This window comes from Protopterus annectens, chromosome 5.part0 (genome assembly GCF_019279795.1).
Source record: "Protopterus annectens isolate FY-2018-M chromosome 5.part0, PAN1.0, whole genome shotgun sequence".
Lineage (NCBI taxonomy): Eukaryota > Metazoa > Chordata > Ceratodontiformes > Protopteridae > Protopterus > Protopterus annectens.
Window position 1 is genome coordinate 871453991 of NC_056735.1, and position 13712 is coordinate 871467702.

Below are 13712 nucleotides of genomic sequence, written 5' to 3' on the forward strand. Positions count from 1 at the left end.
TTGAACGAACCCGATTGGTCGAAACGTCGCGCTCGTAACACAGAAATCGCCATAGGGAATATTTTCCCTTTACTTCAGTGCAGTGCAATCTCGGAGTAGGAATATTTAAGTAGCGGGGGTGTGCAGGGGGGCTTGCCCCCCTGCCTACAGCATTTAGGTAAGCATAGTTTTTTTATTTTTATTTTTTTATCATATTTTCGAAATTTCAAACATCGCTCATATGATGTCGACCATATGATGTTCGATGTTTGAAACTTTCGAAAATATAATATAGACCCCACTGAGTGCAGGGATTTCTTCTTCCTGATGCCACCTCTGGAGAAACTTCTTGGGGAATGCTCTAGCTATCAAGTGGATACCTGGACTTCTGTACAGTTTTTCTGCATTTCCTGTGATGACTGTATTCATCAGAAGGTAAACTCCACAAAGCAAATGCTTCTTATTGGCTCATTCCTGCTTCTTTTGCCTCATCTTTTGGAACAGCCCATGTTTCTGAATCCCACAACATCACTTCTGACTCAATGTTCAAGTCTCACTTAGACATCTACTTTCTGTGACTCGCTGCTTGGCTTCTTAACTTCCAGTAGTTGCTATAGCAATAACCCACGCCTGGGTGTGGGTAATGCTAAATTTACCCACGGTTGGCGTGGTTTGGTCCCGAGGGCTGCCCGAGGACCAAACAAAGCCAACCGTGGGTAAATTTAGCATTACCCACACCCAGAAGTGGTTATTGCTATTATTAATGACATTATTTAAGAAAAGAAACTATTACTTTTCTTAAATAATGGCATTGTATAATGCCTGTTTACTGCCCTTCCGCAGCTGTCTGGTATTCTGCGGCAGTTCTGATGTACTGCGCGCTTGCGCTTATGGCACTTACCCTTATGGCAGTTGAGCCTTTCTTAATTTTCCATAAGGATAGGGTATCTTTACGTACTAATCCTTCCTTTATGCCTAAAGTGGTTTCTAGTGTGGCTTTAAACCAGACTATTCATTTGCCTACTTTTTATGCAGATCCCCAAAATAAGGGAGAAAAGATTTTGCATACTTTAGATGTACACAGGCAGTTGCGTTATTATTTAAGCAGGACTAAGGATTTCAGACAGTCTCAGCAGTTGTTTGTTTCTTTTGCTTTGTGTTCTCAGGGCAAGCCTGTGTCAAAACAAACTATTTCTAAGTGGATTGGGTTTTGCATTGCTTTCTGTTACTCCCATCATGGCAAAGAGATTCCAGCTGGGATTAGACCTCATTCCACTAGGGCTACTGCCACTTCTACAGCATTTCTAAGGGGGGTGGCAACTAAGGATATTTTAGAGGCAGCTACTTGGAGTTCAGTGCATACATTCTCTAAGCATTACCACCTTCCTCTCTACTCTAAATCTAGGGCTGGTTTTGCCACTGCTGTTTTGCAGGGCATGTTGTCAGCTCCTGCTTCTTTGTGATTTACCATCCTCCCTTACCTCTGCTTTGGGATTCTACCCAATAGTCAGGACTGCAGCAATGTGAGATGAAGAACATAGTACAGTTTTGTACCTACCATAAATGTAGATGTTCGAAGATCCACATTGCTGCAGTCCAATTTTCCCTCCCTCCTTCCCCTCTGTGTTTAGGGGTGGTTGTGTGGGTGAGTTTGCTGTACCTTTCTTACTTTGTATATATTGTATATATATATTTGGTACAGGGGTGTTTGGTGTGTTGTTGGTTTTTGGTTTGGCCTTATCTTTTTAGGGTCTTCTGACATCTGGGGCAAGAAAAGACTGAGGAAATGGCGTCGGTCATGCGCATTTGTACTCTGACGTACTGACGTCAGTCTAATGCGCCTCTGACCGACGTCAGCCTTATACTTTGGTATTCGGGCCGACTGGGACAGCGGACTACCCCGCTCCGTTGCTTATTTTAAAGCTCCGTTGCTTATTTTAAAGCTGTCTCGCTATGTTAAACCCATTTACTATAGCGAGACAGCTTTAAAAAAAAAAAGCAACGGAGATCACAAGATCTCCGTTGCTTTTTACACTGTGTCACTATGTTAAAAGAGTTTAACATAGCGAGACAGCTTTAAAAAAAAGCAACGGAGATCTCCGTTGCTTTTTTTAAACCTGTGTCGCTATGTTAAACTCTTTTAACATAGCGAGACAGTGTTTTATACTAACGGAAAAAGTCCGGGCGACCGGACCTTTTTCCGTTAGTATATTGACGGATTTACAACGGGCACGCTGGTTGGGCTGGCCAATCAGCGTGCACGTTTTAGGGAAGGCATTGTATAATAATAATTTATCCCTTTCTGATAGAAAGATCAATGTACTGTCCTTCCAGCATGATGAAAATGTAGAGGAATGATTGGGCACACTTGGAGCAAGCTGATGCCAGTGATGCTGTACTAGAGTATGTGATGGATATTTGTGAAACTGGAGTAGGATCTTGCAGCATTAAAGTACATTTGGCTGCCATCTCTAATATTCATCAAAGCCAAGACTACAGTATTTTAGCTTCATTGCAAATGTGTAAAGCCTTTTGTAGGGGGACCTTCCTGTTGTATGAGATCCATTTCCACCTTAGGATTTGTACTTATTTCTGGAAAAACTGACTCATGATTTCTTTAAATGAGCTGGCACTGCAAAGTTAGTTATTTACTTGGAAGGCATTTTCCTTTAGCTAGAAGGATTTCTGAATACCATGCTCTTTCATGAAGATCTTATCTGTTTTTATTTTGCAACGACAGTTTCTCTTAAAGCGAGTCCGATCTTTATGAGTAAAGTTGTAATTGAGTAAAAAGTTAAGCCAGTACTTGCATTTGCCTTTATTTTAGTCAAGCCTTGGCTGTCTTGACAATCTTTCTGAGAAATGTAGCCTTTTATATGTTTGTGTAATGGCTGCATCATCTTCCCTAAATACCTTTGCAAAACATTGTAAGTTGGATCTTATATCCACATCCAGAACTACCTTTGGGACTATCACTAACAGAGAAAAGTGTATTCTTCTTGGAGTCCACTCAGTATGACGAGTATGAGATGCTTTCCTGCTAGTCACAGAGGGAAGTTAGGCATTTGCATAATGCCTGATCTGTAAGAGTGGGTGTTTAATCTGTAACATCCCCACCTGTCTTTCTCGGTCTCATCTTAGATGGCCTGCTGTGTCCTATGCCTACTGTCTTTAGCGTGGCTATTCTCAGATCTGGAGAGGGAGAGCAACATGGTGTATTATTGGATGGAGGAAATGCTTAGCAGACTGGAAAAGTTAGGATTGCGGAGTGGTCCTAATGCCTGTCTCATTAGTCTAACAATTTACAAAGGATGGATCCACTTTTACAGATCTAGTTTTGTAGTAAGTACATAACTTTCATTTTATGTGGTAGCATGTAATGTTAGTTCATTGTATCAGTTTATCAATTGACAGCTTAAAGCTAACTTCAGGCTCAATGTTGTTTCTGCCAGCTCTCCTGTGTTTCTGTCCTCTATGTTGCCTTACTCATATTAGTTAACCTGATGTGACCCTTTGCCTGGAGAGCTCTCCTCTGGAAAGGTGTGGGTCACCAGGAATGGAAGAGGTTTGGGCCAGGAGCTTTCATACTTTGGCTCCTCTATGTGTTTTTATGAATAATCTCTATGTCCCCTAGTCTGCTGGTTGATTTACTAGTGTGGGTGGATATGTGGGTATTTCTTGAGTTGTACACACCATATCTTCATTGACAAACCTTCCTGTGCCGTGATCATACAGTTTGTAGATATCTCCTGTCACCACTCCCTGTTCCACCAATGTTCATGATGTCAGGTGTGTCCAACATATTCCTCCAGTTTCCTCCCAATAGAATAGGATTTTTTTTTATTTTATTCTGACTTATAACTATTTTTGTTTAATTTTGATTTTGTGGAGTAAATTGCTTAAATAATTTAAATCAACTTACAGGAGGGATATTATAGGAATCTGAAACTAGAGGAGACCCAAAAAGAAATAGCCAGTCTGTGGTATAGCAGGTCTGTATCATTTATGTGAAGAAGCAGAATGTTGACTCACCTTTAATCGACCCGTATTTGTCGAAGCTGCACATCATCGAATGGCCAAAAGAAATCGATTGTCCGTTCTTTTAAATATGCCTTTTTTCCGACTGTAGTGCGATCTCGGAATTAGTATATTTAGTTAGGGGTGTGTGGGGGGCACAGGCCCCCACATTGGGGTTGTGGGGGGCAAAGCCCCCCACTTTGAGTGTTTGTTGTAATGTGGTGTGCGTGGCTGGGCTACCAATTTCTTTCCCTTAGAAAGAAATCGGTGATTTGGGCATTCAGTGTTGTGCAGCTTCGACAAATATGGGTCGATTAAAGGTAAGTCAACATTTTACTTGTTCGACTTTATAATATAGACCCGATGTAACTGCATGAACTGGAATTTCCTTCTTCTTGAGGAAGTTGATGGGAAAGCTGTTTGGTATCATGTACAGCAGAAGACCGATGACATAGTTATTTAGGTGGTGTTAAGATAACCAGAACTGCAGTTAGAAGTAAGGAAAAATATATAAGGAAAGGTAATAGCTCACACATTACTAGTGCTCTGTATAAAACAAAGCCAATGATGTGAAACTACTAGACTTCAGAAAAAAATAGCTTGGTACTTGTGTAACCATGTAATTTGGGCATTGATCCACTTTTCTGGTTTTGTTGCAGTTTTATTAGTAAAACCTGTATAAGTGTAAAACAAATAATGATATTTATTTAATTTTTTTTAGTGGGAAGAACCTATAAACGAAATAAAAGAAGCACAGAAATTAGGATTTCGCACCATGAACCCTTGCCCTGTATTTGAGGAGAAAAATGGAGTTCTCTTCTTGTTTTTCATCTGTGTAAAGAAAACTGTCTCTGAATTTAGACAAATATTTACTGGGACAAATGCAGCAAGACTGTGTTATGTTTGCAGCAAAGATGAAGGTGCAATGTGGAGTAATTTGACAGATCTTACAAAAAGTGTTATAGGTGACAAAACTCAAAACTGGGCCACTTTTGCTGTGGGACCAGGACATGGAATCCAGCTGCAGTCTGGAAGGTTAATAATACCTGCCTATATGTACTATATTCATGTTCGATGGAGAAAATTTCAGTTACCTTGCTTTACAAAGCCACACTCTTTTAATTTTTATAGTGATGATTATGGAAAGAACTGGAAAATTGGAGACATTATTGCACGCTCAAAGACTGTTGAATGTGAGATGGCAGAGATCTTGTGCCAAAACGACAAGTGTGTTCTGTACTGCAATGCCAGGACTCCACATCACTGTAGAGTAGAAGCAGTCAGTAATAACTGTGGTTCAGAATTTGAAAAAGCACATTTGGCCTCAAAACTAGTTGAACCTCCCCATGGTTGTCAGGGAAGTGTGGTAAGCTTTGTTGTATCTGAGGATTATCATGAAGAGAGATGCCCTGCAACTAAGAAGGAACATTTTGATTTGATGGCTTCTGGTGGAAGATCATGGCTTCTCTTTTCACATCCAGTCAGTAAAAACAAACGAGCTGACCTGGGTGTCTATTTAAACAAATCTCCTTTAGATTTTTCAGGATGGGAGTATCCCTGGATTATAAATCATGGACCAAGTGGCTACTCAGACCTAGCTGTCTGTAGGGAGGGGAGACTGTTTGGCTGCCTCTTTGAATGTGGTGGTGTACATGCATGCCAGGAAATTGCTTTCACTATCTTTCCTCTTGAGTCAGTAATGCAGGGAAAAAAAATGGTAGTGAGCAGCAAGTCTAAAAAGCAAGGTAACACCTGTCATGTTCATGCCTTAGTAGTAGGTACTCTGTTTTTTATACTTTTTTTTATCTTTTTCTTCACTGAATAACAGCTGAGAAGATCCTGTCCAGAGTGTTGGCATTGCACATTGTTTTAGCCCCATATCATAATGAAAAATGTTTTAGTTAAAGTGGGCCTTGTTATGCAGCTTGACATATATTTATGTAATTTGTTAAGCTGCTAGGTGAGCTGGTCCATGGACCATTTCCAGTTACAATCTGAGCCATCAAGGCAAAACCAAAGGTGCACTTCTTTAAAATGGAGGGCTAAAGGTCTTAGATTTTGTGCCAGTTTCGGCCGGTCAGGTTCACAGTAAATCTCAGTAACATGCTAATTAGTGGCTGTATATCAATCATTCAATTACTTTTCTATACCAAAGACATACCAGCATCACACTGGGTTTAAAAACTTGAAGTATATTGACTGTTGATCAAAATTCAAAAAGGCATTTTCATTTCAAACAGATACCCATCTTTTATTGGTAAACACTTATGAACAAAAATGGGGTGAGCATGTGGCAATATTTTTTGAGGGGGAGGGTGTGAATGGCAGTATTTTCTTACTGCTTCATATCTGGTAATCACATACAGTGTGAGAGTGAACATGAAGTATTTATGGTTAAGTCTTTGGTTATGAATCTTCTAGTTTGTTATAGAACATCAAAAATGAACTTAGAGGCTCATAGTTAATGTATTACACACCTGACTTCATATTACCAGCAAAACTGCTCTTATGTGGTGATTTGATTACCTACCCAAGAATGTATGGGAGCACATGCACTTGTGTTGGTGTCATACAATCAGCATTTTTGGGATATAATAACAGAGAATAACTTTACTCAGTTGTTTCATTCTCAAGTTAGAGAAACTAATATTCTAGACATGGTGTTTAGGAGTAGACCTGATTTGATTTAATCAATAAATGACTGTTAACCCCTGGATAGATTGGTTCAAGTGGCTATAAGTTTCTCTTTGAACTGTAACCTTAGTAATGTAAGCACAATAACTGTTTATTATAATTACCGAAAGGTTAAGTATAAAAGAATTCTGAATATTGTCTGGAGAAGGTGCATAGAAAGAAATGGAAAGAATGTGCATATAATAATTTGGCCCTTATCTAAGGAGTAGAATAACAAAAATGTAATTATTATCAGCCAGCCTGGTGGAATGGAAAGCTGGAAAATATGGGCAGTATACATCCATGGTTAATAGAACGTTAACGTCTGCATCCCAGAAAATTAAAACCTTAATGAAAAGGTCTAGAATAGATTATGACCAGAAACTATTCCAACTGCTATATAATAGAAACAAATATTTAAATATTTAATTTCTAAATTGGGAAAAGTTTTACATTTAGGCCCTCTATCTAATAACAACAGGCTAAATAATGACACCTCAGATATGGCATCTGTGCTTAATATTTTTTTTCCCCATTATGACAGATTATCACTGCTTACTGAACCAATGGCAGCAGGAAGTGACACATGATAGGTGTCCAGAAATTACAAGTTTGATTGTTAGGAAATTCCATAAAAAGGTTAAAACATACTTGCAGCATGCATTTAGATGAGTTGCCTGAACAATTATCTCAGGGATGATGATTTCAGTCTTTTAATGGCCATGTTTTACTCATTGTTAAGGACAGAAATGATTCCTCAGGACCGGAAATGAACTACATGGTACCCATTTTTAAATTGGTCAGGGGAGCTCATGAATCACTGAAGAGTTGTAGGCACAGCATTTTAATATGCATTTAGGTGAATAATTTGAGTGTTGTTTAATAGAGATCTTCATAGGTTCATAGATTAGTACTAAGCTAACTGCCCTTGCGAGCCATTTTAAGCCTAGCCAATTATCCCTTGTGAGACTCAAACCCTGCACCTTGTGCTTGCAAGGCAAACACCTTAACCATTAGGCCACCTCATCTTAATATATGCCAGCAGAGATTTCAGACTGGCAGGTCCACTTCAGCAAGCCCAGTAGACTTTTATGAGCCTTTTTGTAAGGGCTTTGACATTGCACTGTCTGTTGCTGCTGCTGTGTTCCTTGACCTAGCCTAGACATTTGATATAATCCCACATTATATTGTAATGAACACTCACTGAGCTGCTCATGTTAGTTATTAGATTGTAAAGTAGATATGAAATTGACTTATAGGCAAAGGATCAGAAGCTTCGGGCATACATCTACATGGGCTACTGTTAGTTTAGATGTTTCACAAGGTTTGGTGGAGGATTGATTACTAAATATGGAGTCACAGGGTGTTAACTGTAGAAATATGACTTTCATAAATTTGTATTTGGGAGACATAAATGCATGGGCTTGTATACTAAGACTAAGATTTAGCCTTTGTAATGCAATGTTATGTATTTTGTGGCAGCTAAAATTGTAAGTCCATTAATTGCAGCTGGGCATATTGTTTTGGAATTGAGGACTGTAAAAAATATAGGGATTTTTGATATATGTTAGTCTTATAAGGAAATGTATCTTTGATTAAAGCAATAGCATTGAAAATGCTGGGACACGTCCTTGCTTCATTTAGGGACCTGTTCTGATCTGTGGTTTTCATAGGTTTATAATTAAATATAGATTACAGTTCCAAAATGTGCTGTTATAGCTGTAAGGATATCAGCATGCTTGAGCTAGTGCAACACAAATTTTACAAGAGGTATTCTTACTGCTAAGAATAGCATCTAGTCATATAGAACAAGGTTATTTATTTAATTTGTATGTATTTGTAAGTTGGAGTAGTGCACTGATCCACATGGACCTTTTTCAGTAGCCAAATGGAGTCTGAAGGAGTCAAACTCTAAGTACAGGAAGCAGTTTCTTAACTTATAGCAATCATTTTCTGTGCTAAATGGCAGATGTTATTGAAACTCCACAGGGCTTCATATAGACTGTTTAGGAAAAAGTTATGTTTAGGTTTTAGGTGCTGCAGTATTCCAGTTTCTTTGGCTTTATTAGGCATAACCTGTTTCAAGGAATCTTTATAATAGGCATATATGACTAATATTTGTTTACCATATAAATCAAACCAAAAAGTGAGGTGGGTTTGTTACCCATTCTGTGGTAACTATGGAATCATATAGCAACAGAAGTAAGGTTAAGCAGCTCATTAGATCAACTCAAAATATAAGTTGATATATTTACAGGTGATATACAGTTTGTTCCTGATATGGTGGAGTCTGCATTTGTAGATGGCTTCTGGGCTGAATGCAGAGCATTATATCCTATATGTCTTATCTTGTAAAGGCCATCCTTTCTAAATTTTGGAAATTCATAGTTGATATGTTTATAAGTAAATCACAGATAAAAACAAAGCCTTTATTTCCTTATTTTCAGTTATCCTCACAAGGCATCTTTATTTCTTCAATCCATATTTGTTCTTAGAAATCAGTGCATAAAAACACTTATACTATAGAAGGTGTTATCCATAACTTAGTTACTTAGTCATGTCACTTTGGATGCTCTTCACTGAACAATATCTGGCCTAAAATTCAACATTATTTTTTACATCTTGTGATTGGATATATATATATATATATATATATATATATATATATATATATATATATATATATATATTTATTTATGTAGTTATATCTAAGCAACTGGTATGTTTATATGCCCTCCATTCAGCATGCGTAATAACAGTCAGCATGGCTTGCACTCAATCGTTTTAGTGGCAGCAACGAAATGTGATACTATAGCATGGAAAACTGGAACAGCTAACTTTAGTTGATCAAGTATATGTTGTGGACATTCATGCATTATCAATAAAATGTAACTTTAAATGAGACTGGCCTGAGTCAAATGCTTTTTAGACAAAGTTTCAGACCACATGTATATAGATGATATAATGTTAAATTAGATGTGGAGATTTTAAAAAGAGAATTTAACCTTTTAGTGCATGAAGACTGAAACTAAAGGAATTCACTGTATTGTGTATAACTTCAGAATTATAAACTAACTTGGAAAGCATCCTTTTCTAACTAGTTATTGTCTCATTTAATTTGTACAGCATAATTTACTTGGATATATTGATTGGATTACATTTTTGTTACAGTTAAATGAATTGCCTTATTGGGGCTTCTTTTTCTCTCCTCTTTGTTGCATTAAAACTTTAAACAAATTTTCAGGAGAAAAATGTTTAAATGTTAGTTCCAGCCAAAAACTGAAAAAACTTATATGTATGTATTTATATTTGTGTGTGTGTGTGTGTGTGTGTGTATATTTTTCTTTTTCATAATGTATTGTTTTTGTGCATTAGGAATCCATTTGCAACATCCCAGTAGTTAATATCATTTTGTTACACCTCAAAGTAACCCTTTGAGGGTTGTAATACTAATATGATTCCATTTTCCATTCAGTTCTTCTTTCTGTCAGTGTGCTTTGTGTTCTCATAACATAGCATCAGGACACCATAATTTCAGGTATTTTGTTTCTGCATTTACATACCTTGTCAGTGCCGTGAATCATGTTGGGTGTGGAGACAGTGGCATTTTTTAACATTAAACTCCTAAAATGTCTTTCATTATACATTCAAATCCTGTTCCAGTAAAATAGCTACACAACGCCTTTCACTGTACATTTAAATCCCCTTCAAGAAAAAAAATAGCTTCATAACTGTCTTTTGTTAAACTTTGTGATTGTAATTCCTGGTAACTTACCACAGCACCCACATAATATTACTGAGTTGTTGTTTTTTTCCCCTTTGCTGACTGGTTAATTACATGTGAGCAATAGTTCATACTTGTAAACCTGGCCTGATGGGCTTTATTAACTTTCTGCTATCTGTAGTGGACTAGTAACCGACACAAGTCATATAAGTTAAAACTAGCCCCTGCACAGAGTGAAACAAGATTTTTCCTGAAAAAAATAGAATGTTGACTGTCTTTTACTGCCTGTGATGGGAAACTAATTAAAATCAAGCAGTGCTTTATTATTCTTTTAACTAAACAAACTTATATCTTTAAGGAACAGACATATCTTCTGTGAGGTAAACATGATGGTAGCGTGACCTGCATTTACCCTGAGCAGTTGAGAGTATTGTTCTTTATTCTTTTGTTGACATTACTAAACTACTCTGAGACAGCATGTATTTATACATTTAAGTTAAATGTTAGTGTTATCACCAGTTCTCTCAGATTATAACTAATTTTGGACCTGAAACGTTTGCTTGCATGTTTGTTCATGCGCATTCACATGGTTGTACAGTGACACAACAGTCAGCATTGCTGCCTCACAGCACCTGGTTCTCTAGTTCTAATTGTTAGCTGAGGTGTCTTCTGTATGCAGTTTGCATGCTCTACTTTTGTCTGCATTGGGTTTTGCCTAGATTGCTTTCCTCCAACACCCCAAAAACCTGCCATAGGTGACCTGTTAGTCATGTGTGTGTGTGTGTGTGTGTGTGTGTGTGTGTGTGTGTGTGTGTGTGTGTGTGTGTGTGTCCTAAAAGGACTGAAACCTCAAACAGGGTGAACTTGGATGTTCATCGTGTTTCACTGTTGTAGTCATTACTCTTGGGTTATCCTGCTGGCAGGCTACCCGCAGTCGGCCAGAATTCCAAAGTCTAGGTCCAGCGTCGGTTGCTGTCGCCTCTTCCCTGACGTCAGTGCGCCAGGAGTATAAAAGCTGCAGCCGACGCCATTTTCTTCAGTCTTTCTTGCCGCGCGGTGCCCGAAGCAAAAGCAGTTCGCAAGTGCCGGTCGGCCGACTCCTGAGATATTCAAATCCGAATTTCAGAACCAAAGTCTTCATTAAAGCTAAGTACCGCGTTGGGGAAACTTTTTTCTTGCTCCAGACCGATACCAGAAAAAGTTAACAATTATATTTCTTGTGGGAAGCAAATACCTCATAAGGATTTTCACTCTTACTGTATTCCTTGCCTAGGCCCTGATCACAATGTTGCTAGCTGTCAGTTTTGTGCTAGATTTAACCAACGCACTATTAAGCGTCGGTTTGATTTTGCATTTCATTACTTTGGCCGAAGATTTAATTATATAATGCCGTCAGACCAGCCGACAACCGGAGTTTACAAAAAACACAAGGACAAGGAAAAGGTACCTCAGAGCCACAGGCTGCTTCAGACTCCCATGTGGAGCCGACTGGGCCTCTGGATACTCAAGGTATTGGACACTCGGAAATCATTCCCTCAGATGGGTCCGGAGCTGCTGAGCAGGCATCGGCTTCTGAGGGTGTCTTCAGACCTACACAATTATATATTAAGCCATCTTCAGCTTCAAAGACAAAGACTAAAGCAGCTCTAAAGACAAAGAAACAAGTACAGCATTCTCCTGCTCAGACTTCAATGCCTAAAAAACAGATGCTCAAAATGTCCGAAGACCTAATTACTTTGATCAGGGGCTCCCATCTCCCTCCTGATAAGAGGCATAGGCAAGAGACAGAGTATGATTCTTCTGATCAGGTTTCTATTTCTTCTGATTCTTCTTCTGAACAGGATTACTCCATGCTTCTCTATGAGGATTCTGATGCTGAAGAATCCATTTCTTCAGCGTCTCCTCCTGAGGATTATTCTTTTGGGGAAACCCTGCATACCATGAGGGAGCATTTCCACTGGGAGAGCCAAGATTATTCTGAATCTAAGAAAAGGCTCAGGGACTTTCTGCTACTTCCTCAGCACAGTCCCCTTGCTATTCCACCTGTTTTAGACATTGTGGATGATGTATTTTCAGAGTCTGGCCTGTCCCCTGACTCTTTACCCCCTGCACCTGCTAAGACAGACAGATACTACAGGGTCCCAGATTCTCATAAATTCCTATATAAAAACCCCACTGCTGACCCAGAAACTATATCTCAGGGTCCCAAAGGGGTCAAAGCGTCCACTGCAAAAAAACCTGTCCCCTCTGATAGGGATTCTAGGGCTCTAGACAGATGGGGGGAAAAAAGTCTACACTTCTGCTACCCTGGCTGTAAGGGCTTTAAATTGTCAGTTTCATATGCTTAAATATCAGCAATATTTAATGTCACTGCTTAAACAGAAATTGTTGACAAATACTGAATGTTCAGAGAACAAGGAATTGCAGGATTTATTGCATGCAGCTGAACAAGTGGGAAAGCATACTTTGCAATGTGGTTATGATTCACTGGAGGCCTCTTGCAGGGCCGCTGCTACAGGTTCTGTTATTAGAAGGCATGCTTGGTTAAAGGAACAGAATCTGCCTGATCATGTTAAAGCAAAATTATTAGATGCACCATTACAGCATGATACTTTGTTTGGTACTAAAACAGAGGAGGTGTTGAAAAAAATGGAGGATAAAGCAAAATTCATGCCGACAGTCAAGGATTTCTTACAGGTACAGCCACCCAGGTTTAGCAGGAACTGGCCTTCAAAGAATTGGTCCTTTCCAGTGTCAGACAGGCCACAAAGAGGCAGATACAGGTGTCCCAGAGGCTGATCTCAGCCCCATGGCTCACACAGGCCTAAACAATGGGGTGCTCCTACCTCCAAAAGTGGAGAAGACAAATCACAGCCTTACAGGAAACAGTCCCAATGACTTTCCTCTACCAGATCCAAATACTTTTCTTTTGGCAGCCCCCTTAGGGGGAAAACTAGCACTTTTTTCATCAAATTGGCAAATGGTTACCCAAGACAAATGGGTCCTGAACATAGTGTCCCAAGGCTACAGGTTCCATTTTCACACTCTACCAAGGTCAAAAGGTATGCCAGACCTGCCACACAATCAATGGGCAGAGGCACAAAAACAAATTACAGCCCTCATGGACATGAGGGCCATTCAGCAAGTACCATAACAAGAGCAGGGGCAAGGATTTTACTTCAGACTTTTCCTAGTACCCAGAAAGGACAAAACCTGGAGACCAATACTGGACCTGTCTATACTAAATACGTTTCTGGAAGTTCCAAAATTCAAGATGTTGACTCTACAGCAGCTACTGCCCATGCTGGGCAAGAAGGCT

At 39.0% G+C, this 13712-nt stretch overlaps 1 protein-coding gene across 1 annotated transcript in view; it reads left to right on the forward strand.

Annotated features, from left to right (window-relative positions):
* The window catches only part of LOC122802871 (sialidase-3-like), an 81911-nt gene extending 72156 nt beyond the window's left edge, over positions 1-9755 (forward strand). Inside the window, exon 3 of the mRNA XM_044072668.1 lies at positions 4718-9755. Coding sequence (XP_043928603.1) covers positions 4718-5821 — 1104 coding nt within the window. The 3' untranslated portion in view covers positions 5822-9755. The remainder of the gene's footprint in view (positions 1-4717) is intronic.
* The last annotated feature ends 3957 nt before the right edge of the window (positions 9756-13712 follow it).